Source organism: Onychomys torridus, chromosome 21, assembly GCF_903995425.1.
Source record: "Onychomys torridus chromosome 21, mOncTor1.1, whole genome shotgun sequence".
Taxonomy (NCBI): Eukaryota; Metazoa; Chordata; class Mammalia; order Rodentia; family Cricetidae; genus Onychomys; species Onychomys torridus.
Genome location: NC_050463.1, coordinates 34,115,911 through 34,135,564, shown reverse-complemented (window position 1 = coordinate 34,135,564; position 19,654 = coordinate 34,115,911). Strand labels below are relative to the sequence as shown.

Genomic DNA, 19,654 nt, shown 5'->3' with positions numbered 1-19,654 from the left:
TGTGCTTAGGAGAATAGGGTACTTAATTATCTTCCCATAGGATTTAGACTTGAACTTTATGATATACACTGTGTGTATGCACTAACATAAAAACTTGTATTTGGGGCTGGAGAGATGGCTCAGAGGTTAAGAGCATCGACTGTTCTTCCAGAGGACCTGGATTCAATTCCCAGCAACCACGTGGTGGCTCACAACCATCTGTAATGAGATCTGGCACCCTCTTCTGTATACATAATAAATAAATAAATAAATCTTAAACAAAACAAAACAAAACAAACCTTGTATTTGGGGCTGGCATGTGGAATATTCCTTTATATTGTGTGAATATATGTCACTATGATTTATTTAATAAAGAAGGTGACTGGCCTATAGCTATGTAGGATAAGGTTAGGCAGGAGAACCAGACTAAGAGAATGTTGGGAAGCAGAAGGGGGAGGAGTCTCAGAGTCACCAGGCAGATGCAGAAGGAAGCAAGATGAACATGCTATGTTGAAAGACGGTATCACCACATCACAGAGGGTGGATAAGAAATATGGGTTAACTTGTAAGAGCTAGTTAATAACAAGCATAAACTATCAGCCGAGCATTTATAATTAATATTAAGTCTGTGTGTGGTCATTTGGGAACTGGCTGGTGGGACAGAAAAGTCCACCTACAAATGGTGTCCACCATTGGGCAACATAGATCCACATAGGACCTGAGAAAGCTTAAAAAAAAAAAAATCTAAAGACACAAAAACGGAGCCAAATGTGGCTTCCTGATAACCGCCTTTTCTTGGGTAGGCTCAATACTAGCAACAAACAGAGGCAGGGCTCCGTAAGAGGCGGCTTCCTTGGCTTGGTGTTCGTGGTGAACACAGGCCTGGCTCTTAAAGAGGCCCTGCTACTGAACACTACTGAACACTTAAATAAGGTTTATGAGCATCAAGCAGCATTACTCCTGACAGAGTGGACCCAACAACTTCCCAAGGCTAGGGTGATAAACATGGCTCCCACCATGAGGCTAAGCTCTCAGGGAACCAAGTGGGAAGGTATCAGCCAACAATGCCATGTGCCAATGCATGCACTAAGCTGGAACTAAAATAGCAGTTTAAGATTCATCTCATGAAATCTAAGAACAATACAGATGTAAAGACAGATCCAGATGGGAAAAACCTCTAAACAGGTTACAATGTGTTTAAAAATATACATAGACTTGGGAGAGAGAAGAGAAAAGGAGTATATAGACATAGATTAAAAAATAGTTTGCTGGGCAGTGGTGGCACACGCCTGTAATCCTAGCACTCAGGAGGCAGAGGCAGGTGGATCTCTGTGAGTTCGAGGCCAGCCTGGTCTACAAAGTGAGTTCTAGGACAGGCTCCAAAGCTACAGAGAAACCCTGTCTCGGAAAAAAAAAAAAAAGTTTAAAAATAATAAAGTCCTTCAAAAAGGAGTAAAGTAAAACAAAAATTAAAAATAAAAAGCCATGTCAAGATGGGAAATACATGGGGTGTCTGGATCCTTTATGTTGTTGTGTTGTCTTTAGATTTTCTGATGGCTTAGGAAGGAACAATAGCTGACAAGACACATTGGATTATGGGAACTGTTGGATTAAACCAACCTATTTATTTAAAAAATGTCTGACTTCAAAATGGAAGACAAAAGATGTGTTACTTTGGGGAAGAGGTTATGCTTTTATTTCCACAGGAAATGAGAGGCTGTGGATTCATTCCAAGTTGATATGGATCAGGTTTGATCAAGGAACACCGACTGAAAATCCTGGCTACAGAAATAAACCTAGAAAAACTACAAGACATGTAATGTGTATTTTTCCTACTCAAACATAAAACAAAAAATCATCTTTGGCTGACTTTTGTACAATGCACAGTCTATACTTGTATTAAAAGTTTATGTATTTTCAGAACAAGGGGACCAAACACCAATGAAAACAGATGGCCCGGGTGATCAACATCTCAGAATGCCTTTGTTGCAGTTTGTGAGTTCTGCATCTAGAACATTTTCAAGACTGCTGGCTGAGATGATCCAACCTCACAGACCACTCTAGCCAAGACTTAACCATTATCCTGATTTTTTTCAGGGTCCCCCAACGATTCTAGTGCCCTTAGACAACAGGAAGCAGTCTAGAAAAAAACAATGCTTACATTCCCAAAAGATTGGTTATGGATGTTTGCCATAATTTAAAGGGATGTTGGTTACAAGTTGTTATTGCTCATAGTCAGGAAAAAAGCTAAACTAAAGAGTTAAATTCAAAGATGTCTTTCTAAAGGAAAAAAGGGGGATAAAATGATGAGAGATAAGGGTAGATTATTGAATCTACTTTAATCCAAAAATAGTTATTAATCTCAAAATATTTTACATTGGCATGGATTTTGGTTTACTGACACAAATTTAAAGTTAATTTTGTTATACTATATGTATGTTTCTACTCTTGTTTGTGCTTAAGCAGCTCATTTAAAAATGTAATGTATAATTAAGAATTACAGGTTAAAGATAGATAATAAAATATTTTCTTTAAATTTGCCAAATACAAATGGACTGGATATTGTAACTTAATTCTTACTTGATAACTGTTTTTGTTATATATAATTTTACTATGTTAAAGTTAAAACTTTCCTTTTTTAGACATAAAGAGAGAAATGCTGTGGAATAATCTTTCTGTACACCAAGAAAATGTGTTGCTCTCATTGTTAATAAAAAGATGATTGGCCAGTAGTTAGGCAGGATTTTCAGGACAGAGAGAATGCTGGAAAGAAGGAAGGAATCTTGTGAGTTGCAAGGAAAGTCAAAGAGAAACAGGATAAATGTGCTGAGTTGAAAGAAGGTACCATCATCATGTGGCAGAGGGTAGATAAGAAATATGGTTAATTCAAAGATGTAAGGGTTAGCTAGTAACAAGCCCAAGCTATTGGCTGAGCATTTATAATTATGAAGTTTCTGTGCATTTATTTTGGAGCCAGTGGTCTCAGCAAAACCTCCATCTACACCAGTGAGATCGTGATGGTAAAGGCACTTGCCACCAAGTCAAACAACCTGAACTTGATCCCTGGGACCCACATGGTGGAAAGAGAGAAACAATTCCTGCAAGTTACCCTCTGACCTCCAAACATGCTCTATGACATGTGTCTCTGTTCCCAATAAGACCCATCTCAGTGTCCTCCACAGTCAAGTACAAGTCCCTTACTTACGCCTTCTACTTCCTTTAACACTTTGTGTTTAACAGCGAGATCCTCAAAAACAGCTTCAATCACCATGTCAGCCTTCTCAAAACCCTTGTAATCAAGCTGCCCAATCAAGTTGCTGAAGATGGAATCCCTTTCGAATGATGTTAGAGCTTTCTTCTTCACTTTGTCATTCAATCTAGAAAGAACACATTCTGAGAGTAGAAAAACAGGAGACTAGAGGCCACACAGTTGCTATATGGCTCCACAACTCTGTGAGGTCACATCCTTACTCCCGTTTTGAGGGTGTTGAGTTGCTTAGAGGTTCTGGGGGTTAAATGGCTAGTGATGGAGGTGATTAGCATTTGAAGACAAGTTGGACCCCAGGCACACAGTCTTTCTGCCACAAAATATCTCTATATAGCCCACTTAGGAAACACAATGCCCTTACTCAGCAAAGTCCCAAGCAGGGTGGTCTAAGGCAGCCAGCTCATCCATCACATTTATGCAGAACACTGGGCTAAAACCAACTTCAGTTTGGCCAAGCTGATGCCATTTCCTCTCAGCAAAACTGGTGGCATGTATATGAGAAGGGCCTGGGTGGGATGGAAGGACAGTAACCCTTTGTTTAATCCTTATTCATGCTTTATTTACATGGGTGTTTTGCCTGCAGATACGCAGGCCTCAGGCATCATGGGCTGACCAGGCAAGGGTGCTGCTGTGCCACTCTGGTCAGGAAAGAGGGCTGAGAGCCCTGTGGTGGCCCCTCCTTCATCTACTGCAGTCAGCACACATTCACCCAAGCCTCCCTGCAGCCCTCTTGGGAGAGCTGTGCAGGTTCTGGAAGCCACTCCACTGGGGTGACTACATGCAAGCCTCAGCCAGATCAGACACCCGAGAACTACTAGTTTCATACCAAAGGATAGAAAGAAACAGACATTTATGTACTATAAGGAAACACCACTCAAAGGCCTATCAAAGAGTTGAAAGAATAATTAGTATTTCTAAACAACAAAGAAAACTTGGGTAAAGCTATAGAGTATGGGGCTCATTATGTTCAGGAAAAAGGAATCTGTGATGGGAAAAAGAAAACAAACAAACAAAACCAACAAGAAACCAACCACCCCTGCCCTAGAAACAGTTTAACTTGGGGCAGAAACGGAGCAAACTTACCCTTTGAACACCTGCTGCTGTCCTCGGCCCAGCCCAGTCACCGTGGTGTCTTTCAGTATAGTTTTCAGTCCCTTATCCACAGAGACCTGGGCAATGCCAGCTCCCATCAGCCCTGCGCCAAGGATGGCCAGATGCCTAGAAGGACAAGACCACACGATTCTGGTGACCATCTCAGGCATTTTAGTAGCTGGGAAACATTAGCCATGCTGTCACCCAGTAAACCAACACACTGGCCACAAGTGTAAGAGCTTTTGATAATTTCTATCTACAGTAAATGTTTGATTTTTAGAGATAACTGTAAAACTCCCTGAGTGTAAAGAACTGGTCTTCCTGTAAAGGAAGAACTCTGCCATCTTTCAGCTGTGCCTGCAGCCCATGGAAACCAAGTCTAACCTTGCAGACATCTGCTGACGACTAATCTGGTGACATCATTCTCCTTTTTCCCCCAAATCTATGGCCCTAGCCAGAGTACTTCAGTCTCCTTATTAGTAGCTTTTAGGTTTTGTTTTCTGGTTTTTTTGTTTTGTTTTGTTTTGTTTTGTTTTTTTGAGACAGAATCTTATGTAGCCTAGGCTGGTCTTGAACTCAGCACACAGAGGATGACCTTGAACTTTGGATCTTCCTGCCTTCACCTTCCGAGTGCAGGGCTAACAGTTGCACATCACCATACCTGGTTTATGTGGTACTGGCAACTGAACTCGGGACTCCTGTGTGCCCTGAAAGTATTTACCAACCAAGCTGAGTTACAGCTCCAGCAGGATACCTTTGGTCTGGGAAGTGAGACTTAAACAGGCCACTAGGGAATCATTATGAGATAAGAAAGCTCTATAGGGGCTGGAGAAATGGCTCAGTGATTAAGAGCACTGGCTGCTCTTCCTGAGGACCTGGGTTCAATTCCCAGCACCCACATGGCAGCTCACAACTGTCTGTAACTCTAGTTCTACGGGATCCAACACCCTCCCACAGACACGAATACAGACAAAACACTAATGAACACAACATTTAAAGAAAGGAAAAGAAAAGAGCTCTATAAAGCTGCTAGAGAACTCAGAGCATCTGAGAACAAGAGTGTACTTGAAATAAAGGCTCTACTGTGAGCAGGGCAGAAGAGGCTGAGGACAAATCTAGTTCTGTGGATCCTCAGACACCTACACACTCGGTGCAAAGCAAATTCACAGGTTTTCTAGGCAGGGCAGCTTACTGAACGGTCTTCTGTGGTGCTCCGAATTTATTTTTCTTGCACAGGACCTGGCCGTTATAAAGTCCCATCAGAGCCTTCGATTCTTTGGTCAGTGCAAGCTCTCCAAATTTCTGAAAGGTAAAGGGGACAAGGAAAGGTGGAACTTCAGGGTCTGGGGATGGGGACTCCTTCCACTCATTCTCCTCTGCGAGCAGGGACAACACCCCAGGGCTCAGTCCCACAAGTGTCTCAGTGAACCCAGGTGTGGCTCAGCCTCCACCACTTCTGGGGTTCTCGTTACTGTCTATCCCTCCCCTGGGGAACACTCCTCACTTTGAAGGAGGTTCGCCTATCTATGTATCTATGGATCTTCTATCTATCTATCTATCTATCTATCTATCTATCTATCTATCTATCTATCTTTGGTTTTTCAAGACAGAGTTTCTCCGTGTAGTTTTGGTGCCTTTCCTGGATCTCTCTCTGTAGACCAGGCTGGCCTTGAACTCAGAGATCCTCCTGCCTCTGCCTCTCAAATGTTGGGACCAAAAAACAAACAAACAAACAAACAAAAAAACAAACCAAAACAAAAAAAAAAGGTATGCGCCACTAGGGCCACTTTGAAAGAGGTTTTGATGTAACTGAGTTCTCAGATTTTTTTACAGCAGAGGAGTGGTACCCTTTGCCAATGGTCTAAAGCAGCAGTTCTCAACCTTCCTAATGCTGAGACCCTTTAATACAGCTGCTCATGTGTGGTGACCCCCAACCATAAAATTATTTTCACTGCTACTTCCTGACTATACTTTTGTTACTGTTATGAACTGTAATGTAAACATCTGAGATGCACAACCCACAGGCTGAGAACCACTGGTCTCAGACCCGAATGCATCTTCACCGTTGCTCTAACAACCTGCCTCGGTGGAAGCCTGAGAAGAGGGCCAGATGTTAAGGCCATACTGCCTCAAGGCAGAACTTGAGCGCAGAGTGCTCCCCACTCCAGTTCTCTGCCCACTGGAGCACGGCCTGGCTCCTCCCCACTGCTGTTCTGGAAAGTCCTGACACCAAGGATGAGTCCCTTTTCATATCCAGGATGTTCAGTGGTTCCCAGCATAGAGGCTGGAACCCGGGTTGATACAGTGGGTTGGCATCCTGATCTTGACATTCCCTACTGTCAAGCTCTCTTTACTCTTCAGTGGGAAAACGGATGCCTAGCTCACAGCACTGTCACGGGGATTCATGAGAATACCAGTAAAATGACCAGACGTTCAATGCCAGCTTTCATCAACACTGCTAACACACACTGGTAAAATTACAGGGTTACAAAGAGCCAAGAAAGAAACCCTCTACTAATATTGCTTCACACCCTAACAACATGAAATAACGGTCCACAGAGTAATAATAATAATAATGCTGTACTCGATCCTGATATAGCACGTTCTACTCAGTAAACCAGTGGATTCCAAATTATGAGTAAACATCCATCAGGTCATAAATTCAATAGGCTTGATAGGTGGTTTTATATAAAAAGTGTTTTCATATATATACATAAAATATCAAGTATAGCTGCTCCTTGGAATTCATGCAAACATTGGTTTCAGGACCTTAGGAGAGCCATAATCCACAAATCCTCAAATTCTTTACATAAAATGATACAGTATGTACACATCCTCCTCTGCATTTCAAGTTGACTCTAGATTACCTACAGCACCTAATATGAGACAAAGATTATATATACTTAGTTGCTAACAAGTCTCTACATGTTCAGTACAAGTGTAATTTCAAAGTTTTTATATGTATATGATACACTGATCATATCCACCCTCTCCACCACTCTCTCTTGACCCCAGCAATCCTCTTTCCTGGAAGCTTTTGTTCAGCAGGACACGGGAGGGGCAACTGCACGCAGTGAGGACAGTTACTGAATTCTGAAACATACGCTGCTTCTGTTTGTGCATATGTACGTGTGTGTGTGTGTGTGTGTGTGTGTGTGTGTGTGTGTGTGTGTGTAGACCTGGTTATGATGTTGAAAATATGAGGAATGCATGAACGGTGCACGAGAAATGGTTTTCTAGAGCATTCCCTGAGCGCTTCAGATTACTTTCTGTCCTGTCATCAAATTCTTCAATGATTGCATAAAACTTAAACTGCCCACCACTCCCTTAAATCTGGCATACCACTAACTTTCGAGAAAAGTGAAGGGTGAGTCTAGTCGGCACGCGCTTCTTTGTTTCTGAGTGCAAAATACCTTTTCTTTCCTAGTTCATCAAAAGTGGTGCATCTTTAAGCCTCAGTGAGCAATATATACATATATATATATATATATATATATATATATATATATATATATATGTAAATCAGTGTTTGCTTTTTCCTTTTCCTCTGTGGTACTTGGGTTGGACCTAGGGCCTTGCACATGCCAAAGGTGCTCTACACTGACCTACATCCCCAGCCCTCAATGTATCCACTCTGTCACAACAAAATCAGCCCAGGTGCAGACTAAAGTCATTCAGGGGACAGGCTCTGAGGGGCTGCTGCTCTTGCCCTCATTACGCCCTCATTACTGAGCGGGTTCAACCGTCATCCTCAGGTCTACTCGATCCCCGGGAGAAAACAAGTACCCGCTTCATATACAGCACCTTTTTACATACAGTTTATGCGCATGCATTTTCAGCTGTAAACAGAGCTTTTGGTCTTTAGCTTTCTACAGTTACATGGGAGATAATTTTACCTGTGATTCAGCAAGATAACCAGCATCATTTCCTTGCTCGAGTCCAGCCTTCACAGCCTAAAAAAACCACAAATGCCATTATTCAGTGTTGGAACAGAATGGCTAAATGTAAAATAACGCTGGATAAAACAGCCAGTGTGATTAAACTTCAAAGAGTAGATCACAGATGCAGCTTTGTGAGGGCAGGAACTGAATGCCTGGCTGCTCTAACCTGCATCAACTTGTTTGTGTTCTGACAAATAAAGCTTGTCTGGAGATCAGAGGGCAGAGATAGTCACTAGTTAACTGTACAGGCCGGGCGGTGGTGGCACACCCCTTTAATCCCAGCACTTGGAGGCAGATGTAGGTGGATCTCTGTGAGTTTGAGGCCAGCCTGATCTATGAAGCAAGTTCCAGGACAGCCAGGACTACACAAAGAAACCCTGTCTTGAGAAACAAAAACAACAAAAACCAGAAATGATGCCAAACCCAACCACCATAATTTATATATATGACATGAAACAAAACAATCCCCAAATCCATTAAACTCCAATTTCCTGTCATATGTAAACTCGTCATCTCTCTGTTTGTTATGCCATCCTATTTGTAGTCAATTGTACTGCAGAGTCTTACTCAAACTTATCAAGACAGCGGGCTCACTGGTAGCTCCATTTTGTCTCTCCTAATCCTCTTTAACCCATTACCATGAAAATGACTAACAGTACAGGACAAGGTAAAATTGATTAATTCATTGTTGCTAACCTTCTCTCTCTCTCTTTTTCTTTTTTAAACTTATTTATGTGTGTTGGTATGAAGGTGTCAGATACCCTAGAACTGGAGTTACAGACAGTTGTGAGCTGCCATGTGGATGCTGGGAATTGAACCTGAGTCCTCTAGAAGAGCAGTCAGTGCTCTTAACTCCTAAGCCATCTCTCCAGGCAGTTCTAAGTTTTAAAGTCTTTTAAATTAAATTAAAGTGTTGTATCTTTAAATTAAAGACCTTTTAATTATCTTCCTTCATCTTTTCATGCTGCCTTTATATCATCAGGTCTTCCTAGTAATTATAGAAATGGGAATGTCTTTTTAAAAAATCATCATTAGCAGGTGCATCTTTGTGAGTTCAAGGCCAGCCTGGTGTATAGGGCGAGTTCCAGGACAGCCAGCACTACACAGGGAAACTCTGTCTCAAAAAACAAGACAAAATAAAATGAAACAAACAAACAAAAAAGAATTAAGTACTGGCTGGGTCCATGGTGGCGTATGCCTTTAATGCTAGCACTTGGGAGACAGAGGCATATCCTCTGAGTTTCAGGCCAATCTGGTCTACAGAGCTACACAGTGAGACTCTTCCTCAAGACGCAAACACACAAACAAAAGTCCTGACATGCATTGCTAAGAATCACAATAAAGAGCACTACTTCATCAAAGAGGAAGGAATATGGAAAAGGCAGGCACAGCAGGCAGACTCACATCGATTATTTTCAGAGGTGCGGGATAAAGGCCTTTGGTCTGCTTTTTCACCTTCTCTTCCACTGTTTTGTAAATCTGTTGTCTGACAAATGGAATAGTCATGGCATATGACGTCAGCTCTGGAAGGTAAAATGCAGTTACATTTCACTGGCATGAACCAGGGCTCCCTGCCCATTTGTGCTGCAGACTCCATAGCAACAGAGTAACTCTAGCATGTGAAGGCACACAACCTAAGCGTCAACCTCTGCACCGCCCTGTCTTAACGCGCTTTAGTGACTTGACCCGCCTTAAGGCCTGGTCTGGGGACTTGCAGCTTTATTACAGTTATAATCTACTTTTGCACTAATGTTTCAAGTTTTCCAAAATAACAAGCCTTTAAACAACGGCCTTAGCAGTAGGTATAAGGTTGAGGATCTGACCATGAGGCAGAGTTGTGCTCTTTAAGGCTGACTTCACACAGCACATTTACCTCGCTCTCTTTTCTTTTTGAGGCAGGTTCTCTCACAGCCCAGCTCAGGCTCATTCCGAATCCAGGGAAAGCTCAGGCAAGAAGCAGCCCTGCTGTGTGCTGCTAACAAAGACACTTACTGTCCATCAGGCCTTTGCTTTGCTTTGCAGAGACCTTCCTATCAGCCAGGCCTTTGGCAAAAGTAATTGCAACTTCCTCCAGGTATTCAATTGTCCTTTCCTCTGAAGGCTTTACTCCTGGTCCTGTAGAAACAAAACAACAGGATGATCCCACGCACTGGGATGCCAATCAAGCTTAGACTAGTCCTAGGCAGAGGGACCCTCCCACTCAGCCTCCTTTCACACTGGGGTGCTTAAGTGGTGTGGGAGCTCTGGAAACAATTGAACATAGGTGCAACAGTGGGCTCTGAGTGGAGGAAAGGTCTCAAACACTGTCAGCCTGCATCTACTTCTGCAGGATGCAGTAGGTCTTGTGTGGCCTGTACTCCTAGATAAAACTAGAAGAAAACAAAGAAACAAAAAAACAAGCAAGCTGTAAAATCATGTGTAAGGTGCTGCAGAACCCTGAGGACTAGAGTTCTAGAGGGAACAGCCTGCCTTAGGGGATGGCTGGTCGCTTTGTTCTTTGGTGTATCACAGCTCTGGGGTGTGGACTGGTTGACTACTGGACTTGGCTTGAGCCAAAGACTGCTACCATTAGACCTTCAGGGCCACACAGGACAGATTAGAAGGGCGAGGCATACAAAGCCAGTGTCCCTAACGGAACAGCAGTGCAGAGGCTCCCAGGGCTGGTTCAGAAAGGAGGTGGGGTCTCCATGACCCAACAGTTAGTACACAGAGTACCTGTATACAGGAGGAGCCTGCAACAACATGCAGCCGTGCTGGCTAGTTTTATGTCAACTCGGCACGAGTGAAAGTCATCTGACAGGAGGGAACCTCAGGAAAATGCCTCCATAAGATGGGGTGTAGGCAAGCCTATAGGACATTGTCTTAATTAGTGATGGACGGGGGAAGGCCCAGCCCATGGTGGATGGTGCCATCCCAGGGCTGGTAGTCCTGGGATCTCTAAGAAAGGAAGCATGTGAAGGACCTATATGACAAGAACTTTAAGTCCCTGAAAAAAGAAATTGAAGAAGATCTCAGAAAATGGAAAGATCTCCCATGCTTATGGATAGGCAGGATTAACATAGTAAAAATGGCGATCTTACCAAAAGCAATCTACAGATTCAACGCAATCCCCATCAAATTACCAACACAATTCTTCACAGATCTGGAAAGAATAATACTCAACTTCATAGCCAAAAGAATCCTGTACAATAAAACAACTTCTGGAGGCATAAAAACCGACATGTGGACCAATGGAATCGAATTGAAGACCCTGACATTAACCCACACACCTATGAACATACAATTTTTGACAAAGAAGCCAAAAAGGTACAATGGAAAAAAGAAAGCATCTTCAACAAATGGTGCTGGCATAACTGGATGTCAATGTGTAGAAGGCTGCAAATAGATCCATATCTGTCACCATGCACAAAACTTAAGTCCAAGTGGATCAAAGACCTCAACATAAATCCAGTTACTCTGAACCTGATAGAAGAGAAAGTAGGAAGTACTCTTGAACGCATTGGCACTGGAGATCACTTTCTAAATATAACACCAGTAGTACAGACACTGAGAGAAACAATCAATCAATGGGACCTGTTGAAACTGAGAAGCTTTTGTAGAGCAAAGGACACAGTCAACAAGACAAAGCAACAGCCTACAGAATGGGAAAAGGTCTTCACCAACCCCACATCTGACAGAGGGCTGATATCCAGAATATATAAAGAACTCAAGAAATTAGACATCAAAATGCCCAACAGTCCAATTAAGAAATGGGCTATAGAACTAAACAGAGAATTCTCCACAGAGGAAGTTCAAATGGCTGAAAGACATTTAAGGAATTGCTCAACATCCCTAATTATCTGGGAAATGCAAATCAAAACGACTCTGAGATACCACCTTACACCTGTCAGAATGGCTAAGATAAAAAACACAGAAGACAGCTTATGCTGGAGAGGATGTAGAGCAAGGGGAACTCTCCTCCACTGCTGGTGGGAATGCAAGCTTGTACAGCCACTTTGGAAATCAATATGGCGCTTCCTTAGAAAATTGGGAATCTATCTCCCCCAAGACCCAGTTATACCACTCTTGGGCATATACCCAAGGAATGCTCGCTCAATCATACCACAAGGGCATTTGCTCAGCTATGTTCATATCATCATTATTTGTAATAGCCAGAACCTGGAAACAACCTAGATGCCCTTCAACTGAAGAATGGATAAAGAAAATATGGAACATATACACAATGGAGTACTACTCAGCAGAGAAAAACAATGACATCATGAGGTTTGCAGGCAAATGGATGGATCTAGGAAAAATCATCCTGAGTGAGGTAACCCAGACTCAGAAGGACAAACATGGTATGTACTCACTCATAGGAGGATATTAGATGTAAAACAAAGATGACTAGACTGCTACACAACTCCAGGGAGGCTACCTAGAAAACAGGACCCTAGGACAGACCCAGGGATCACCCAATGACAGAGAAATGGATGAGATCTACATGAACAACCTGGGTGACAGTGGGAGTAATGAAGGGCAAGGTTTGAGGGAAAGAAAGCTTAGGGGAGCAGGAGATCCCAGCTGGATCAAGAACAGAAAGGGAGAATGAGGAGTAACAGACCATGATAAATGAAGACCACATGAGAACAGGAATAGGCAGAGTGCTCGAGAGATCCCCAGAAATCCACAATGATATATCCTCTGTAGACTGCTGGCAATGGTCGAGAGAAAGCCTGATCTGACCTAGTCTGGTGATCAGATGACTAAACACCCTAACAGTCGTCTTGGAACTCTCATCCAATAACTGATGGAAGTGGATGTAGAGATCCTCAGCCAGGCCCCAAGTGTCCAACTGTTGAGAGAGAGGAGGGACTGCAAGAGCGTGAATTGTTGAATCCAAGATTGCAAAAAGCACAGGGACAAATAGCCAATCGAAAGAAAGCACATGAATTATGAACCAATGGCTGTGGAGCCCCCAGCTAGATCAGGCCCTCTGAATAAGTGAGACAATTGAATAGCTTGATCTATTTGGGAGCCATCCAGGCTGTGGGACCAGGACCTGTCCTTAGTGCATGAGCTGGCTGTTTGGAACCTTGGGCTTATACAGGGACACATGCTCAGCCTGGAAGGAGGGGACAGGACCTGCCTGTACTGAATCCACCAGGTTTAAATGAATCCCCAGGGGTGTCTTGGTCCTGGAGGACATGGGAATGGAGGGGAGGGGCTGGGGGGGAAGGTGGGGGTAGGGGTGGGAGGGGGAGGACAAGGAAACCCATGGCTGATGTGTAAAATTAAAACACATAATAATAATAATAATAATAATAATAATAATAATAATAATAATGAAAAAAAAAAGAAAGGAAGCTGAGTAAGCCATGAGGAGCAAGCCAGTAAGCAGCACTCCTCCATGGCCTCTGCATCAGCTCCCACTTCCATGTTCCTGACCTGCATAGTTCCTGTCCTCACTGCTTCTGATGATGAACAGTGATATGGAACTGTGGGTGAAATAAACTCTTTCCTCCCAAGTTGTTTTTGGTCATAGTATTTCATCACAGTAATAGTGGCCCTAACTAAGACATCAACTAACTTCCCATTTATGGCATCTGCCAGTTTGTGAGCCTGTTAGAAGCAGGAATTAGATTATGTGCACAGCTCAGTGGTGTATGAGACTTAGTTCCATCCTTAGCACACCAAAAACAAACAAAAAATGGCAAAGCCGAGGAATCCAAAGAACAGAATTTCTAGGGCCATGAAAACTGCCACCATCCAGGCTCTCTACTGAAAGTCTGCACCAGTTACACTGGAGTGTAAAAAGACTTAGGTGGAAGAACTGACTACAAGTCTAGCTACTCCCTAGTAAGATGTCTGTTCTGTCTGCACCCGAACAGAGGAGGCAGAATCAGAACTAAACCTTTAACTTCAAAATGGCCTAAACTCGGGAGTCCAGAAAAGTCAACAGCATTATTATCTGGCAGCGCTCAAGGCCACCAGACTCTGTAAGCAGAATACTGCTGAGCATGTGACACCCAGTAGTCTACCCAGAGGGCTCCTTAACTTTGGCTAGCACTGTTCAGCACATCCCTGAAGAGAAGCACCTAAGGCCAGGAAAGGCCACTACAGAAGCGCAAAAGAACACAGCACAGGACGGCTGGTGGCCTATACCTTTTAGTCAGAGAACTATGACCAGCTGAGGTACTCCCTGAGGGGACAGATATGACACCAGGAATATGGCATGGGAAATTCTGCCTTCCTTATACCACACTTGGAGTGTGGCCATACACCACAGTCCTCAACCGGGTACAGACAAGGGCACAGGTCTCCTGGGCTGGCTTTGTTCTCACTCACATCTCCATCCTGCCCAGATACTTTCCCTCCTAGGTCTCTTTACCTCAGGCATTAGCTGTACTAAGAAAAACAGAATCTTAGACACTTTCCCCTACTTCCATGCCATCTCTTCTGCCAGGCTCCACAAAGCCTGTTTGTTCAAGGCTTCCTCAGCAGGTAGGTGCCCCTCACAGCCCCCCTAACTCTGGCTTCATGGGAGCCAATGCCCTCTTTTGGCCTCCAAAGGCACCTGCACACACATGATGGGCATACTCATATACAGATACACACATGCACATAAATAAAACCTTAAAAAACAAAAACAAGGGGCTGGAAAAGTTGGCTCAGTTATTAAGAACACTTGTTCTCGCAGAGGAATGGGGTTCGATTCCCAGTGCCCACATGGTACTTCACAACACCAGTTGCTCTTCTGACCCCTGTGAGCACCACTCACACACATGCACAGAAATACATGCAAGCAAAACACTCATAAAATAAATAAATCTAAAATAATAAAAACATAACAAACAAACAACCCCAAACAAACTCTAAAATCATTTTAGTCAGAACAAAAAACAAAGCAAAATAAAAGGCAACAAACCTCTAATTATCTATATGACTTTATAGTTAAGTGTATTAGGTATTTCAGTTAGAAGAAATATCAATTTTACACAAAAATTTCCAGAAAACAAGAGAAAGGAATACAACTCATTTTATGAGGGCACCATTGACCTGATACTAACACCATGCAAATACTGTAAGAAAACATAATTATTCATTAATTCTCTTTGCCAGGCATAAAACTCACTTATAAAAGTTTAGATGATCAAGTCAGCAATTTGTAAAAAAGGATGATAATGTGTTATATCTAAGTGGAGTTTATTTCAGGGGCAAAGGCTGGCTCAATAGAAGAAAAAATCCAGTGTGCCTGACATTACAAAAAGACTAAAAAAGAAAAATCACACAATTACCTTAATTAAAATCAAGGCATTTGACAAAATTACACTTGCTCTTAGCAAACAGAAAAAGGCACATCTTCAACTTGATAATGGTCACTCAGGACAAACTACAGCTATGCTCACACTGAGCACTCGGAACACACTACAGCTATGCTCACAGAGTACTCGGAACACACGATAAATAAATCCTTTCCCTCTGGGATGGGGATGAACTTCTATCTACTCCACCATTTCTATCCAACTTTGCACAGAGGTCTCGGCCACAGCAGTCAGTCCAATGGGACTCAGCTAGGAAAGGAAAAAGCCACATTGACTCCCTATAGAGAACATGGCCATCTGAGTAGAAAAGCCTTAAAAATCAAAAGAGAGAGAGAGAGAGACAGAGAGAGAGACAGAGACAGAGACAGAGACAGACACTGAAGGATGGCTCAGAGGTTAAGAGCCCTGGCTGCTGGAGGTCCTGAGCTCAATTCCCAGCAACCACATGGTGGCTCACAACCATCTGTAATGAGATCTGGTGCCCTCTTCTGGCATGTAAGTTAAGAATCCACAAAAAAGACTCTCAGCTTAATAAATGAGCTTATTAAAATCACAAGACAGGGCTGGAGAGATGGCTCAGAGCTTAAGAGCACTGGCTGCTCTCCCAGAGATCCTGAGTTCAGTTCCCAGCACCCACATGGTGGCTCACAACCATCTGTAATGAGACCTGGTGCCCTCTTCTGGCCTGCAGGCAAAATGCTGTATACATCATAAATAAATCTTTAAAATCACAAGACATAAGGTCCATGCCCCAAAGTCAATTAATTTTTTATAAACAAATATTTAATTAAAAATAAAGCATATTGGCTTAAAACTATGAAATACCTAGGAATAAGTGTGAATGTTCACCGAGAGGCATAAAACAGAGCTGAGAAATTAAGCACCTCAGCCGAGGGAAATGACTCCAATGGTGTGCTATTTTAAAGATGTTGAATCTTTTCAAACTGGTATTCCAATTCAGTGCTATTCCCATCAAAATTCTAGCAAGTACTTTTGCATCTATAAGCTTTGTAGGTATGATCACCTTGACTATAAAATCTATATTCAAATGCAAAGCAATTAGTATAGGAAAAATAATTCTGAATGATTAGATCATAGTTGGAGGAATATAATGTCTGCTATATCAGTAGTGAAGACCACACTGGTTCAACAAAAACCAGGATAACTGGAAATAGAATATACAGTTGACTTTTGACCAAGACGTCATTGTAGTTTACTGGAGAAGAGTAATTCTCCCCCCACCCTTCACCAGGGTCTCTCTATGTAGTCCTGGCTAGCCTGGAACTTACTATGTAAACCAGGCTGGCCTTGAACTTACAGAGATCCTTCTGCTTCTGCTGGGATTAATGGCATACACCACCGTGCCCAGCTAGAATAATTTTCTTAACAAATGGTGCCAGAACACTGAATATTGGTAGGCAAAAGGAAAAAGACACCATGTGTAAATGGTAACTTAAAATGGATCACAGACCAATATTCAGAAGACAAAACCAGAATACTTTCAGAAGAAAGCACAGGGGGAAATCTTTGTGCTTTTAAAACAGAAAGGAGTTAGATACCAAGCCAGCAGCACAATCCACAAAAGACCCCAAAATTCCGAAATTAAAAAACAACAAAAAAACCTCGAGAGGCAGAGAGAGACATTTGCCACACAAATTTGGTGACCTGAATTTGACCCTCAGAAACCATGTGAAGTCTGACAGAAAGAATGAACTCCATCAAATTATCTTTTGACCTTCACATGTGTGCCACGGCATGTGAGCACATTCGTACACATGTGTACACAAACAGACACACACACACACACACACACACACACACACACACACACAAACTAATGATGAGAATAACAATAATGAGCAAATTGATACACTGGACTTCATCAAATTAAAAAAAATTAACCTTAGAAAATGAAAAGTCACGACTGGGAGAAAATATTCTCAAGTCCCATATTTGACATTAGACTTGTATCCCCAAATAGTAAGAACTCTGAAAACTCTGATGATTTGAACAGCCATTTTACCAAAGAAAATACAGAGAAAGCAAATTAACATGAAAGACACCAAAACCTAAGACCCAAACCATGTAACGTGTTGTAAGTCTTACACTGCTGGTAGAATGGGAACTGGTAACTAACTACTCTAGGTAACAGCTGGATGGTCCCTTAGGAGATGAACACATCCACAGCACATGGGCCAGCATCCACTCTTCAGTGTTTACTCAACAGAAAGGAAAACTACGTCCACAGATAGGCTTATGTTTCAATGTTCATAGCAGCTTCACACAGAACAGGCTCAAACCAGAAACAACCCCAAAGCTCATCATTTGGTGAATGGATGAACAAACAATGGTGAATATACAAGAAAAACAGCATTCAACAAGAAAGATTAACCTGGGGCAGGGAGATGGCTCAGCAGATAAAGGTACATTGCCACCAAGCCTGATGACTTGCATTCAATCCCCAGAATCCACAAGATAGAGGATTCAAGAGAACCATCTCCTACATGCTATCCTCTGACAGGCATGCTGTGGTATGTGATACAGGTACACAGGTAACACATACAATAAGTAAACATAATAATTTTTTAGAAGGAAGGAGCAAATTATAGATATATGTAACAACAATAATGTAGTTCAAAAGCATTGTAATAAATGAAAGAATAAAAGGCTACATATTAGAAATGTTTTGACTATGGTGGTATTTGTATAACTATGCATATTTGGTAAACAAACTGTTACATAAGTAACTTTAAAGCAAGTAAAAAGCTATCTTGAAACTGGATGTACAAACCTTCCTGCCATCTCTTACATTTTTTTGTGTATGTGTGTATCAGGGGCACATGCACGCCACAATGAGTGTGACGAGGCCACAGGATAACTAGGAGGAATCGGTTCTTTTCTTCCACCACGTGGATCCTAGAAATCAAACGCAGGTCTACGGGCTTGGGGCAGGTGCCTTTACCTACTGAGCCATCTCCATAGCTCCTGTTTGCTTTTCTGAGGGAGGGTCTCACTATGGAGCTCTGGCTTAGAACTTTCTACACTAATCATGGTTCATTTGTCACAATCTTCTAAATGCTGGATTACAGGCATAAGCCACCACACTGAGCCTTAAGTAATAGCTTAACACTGACATTAAAGAAATACCAGGCGGCAATGAATGGACATTTCAGAGGTTTCTACTGCCAGCAGAAATTGCATGAAAGTAGCACATAAGTAGATATCATATGTTAACATTTGAGGTCGGCCAGTTCCTGTGTTTACTGTATTATTAAAACACAGGGCAGGGATGTAGCTCAGTGGTAGAGTATTGGCCCAGAGTGCAGAAGACCCTAGTTTGATCCCACACACTCCAAACAAAAATGAAAATAACAAAACAAAGAACTGCCCACCAGGGACTGAAGGAGGCTTACACATGGATAGTAACACAGATAATTTATAACTAAACACTAATGACTGATCTGACCCTATATTCTTGGTATCCAAATAATCCATAAAATAAATAGAAACCAGGGTGGGGTTGAAAATGATTTAGTAATAGCTCTTAGGAAATGTCACTCTTCAAATGCTGTTACTTCCTTCTTAAGAGTTTTGAGCTTCATCTTGACTAATATTCAAGAGATCAAATCCTTCAGGAAATAAGCAAGTCCATAAGACCCAATTCCGAGTCATGCTAACACTTACCCAGGGGTTCCACCAGCTGGTCAACCAATCCCATTTTCTTTGCTCTGTCTGCACGAATGTTTCTACCAGTCAGCATCATGTCAAATGCAGCAGGCACGCCCACCTAACATGCACGAGAGAGCCAGAGTACAGGGGGAAATGCGAGTTAGTTCACAAATCATCCAGTGAGCACACTATAGAAGACAGGTGGGGCTGGCTGTCAAGGCTGACAGCCTGACTTTAGTTCCTGGGGCTCTCATGGCAGGAGAGAGCTGACTCCTGAAAGATGTCCTCTGACCTCCACATGTGCACCATGGCTCACGGGTACAGGAACAAATAAATATATCAACAACATAAACAAATAAACACAGTCATTTTTTTCTAAAAAAAGAGAAAAGTCAGACCAGTTT

At 42.4% G+C, this 19,654-nt stretch overlaps 1 protein-coding gene across 1 annotated transcript in view; it reads right to left on the bottom strand.

The window, feature by feature from the left end:
• Nucleotides 1–19,654, bottom strand: part of Hadha (hydroxyacyl-CoA dehydrogenase trifunctional multienzyme complex subunit alpha) — a 41,283-nt gene that overhangs the window by 7,770 nt on the left and 13,859 nt on the right. The window contains exons 7-13 of the mRNA XM_036170588.1: nt 19,266–19,368; nt 10,273–10,395; nt 9,685–9,803; nt 8,236–8,292; nt 5,532–5,641; nt 4,331–4,465; nt 3,185–3,356 (exon numbers count right to left, since the gene is read on the bottom strand). Of these exons, the coding sequence (XP_036026481.1) occupies nt 3,185–3,356; nt 4,331–4,465; nt 5,532–5,641; nt 8,236–8,292; nt 9,685–9,803; nt 10,273–10,395; nt 19,266–19,368 (819 nt within the window). The remainder of the gene's footprint in view (nt 1–3,184; nt 3,357–4,330; nt 4,466–5,531; nt 5,642–8,235; nt 8,293–9,684; nt 9,804–10,272; nt 10,396–19,265; nt 19,369–19,654) is intronic.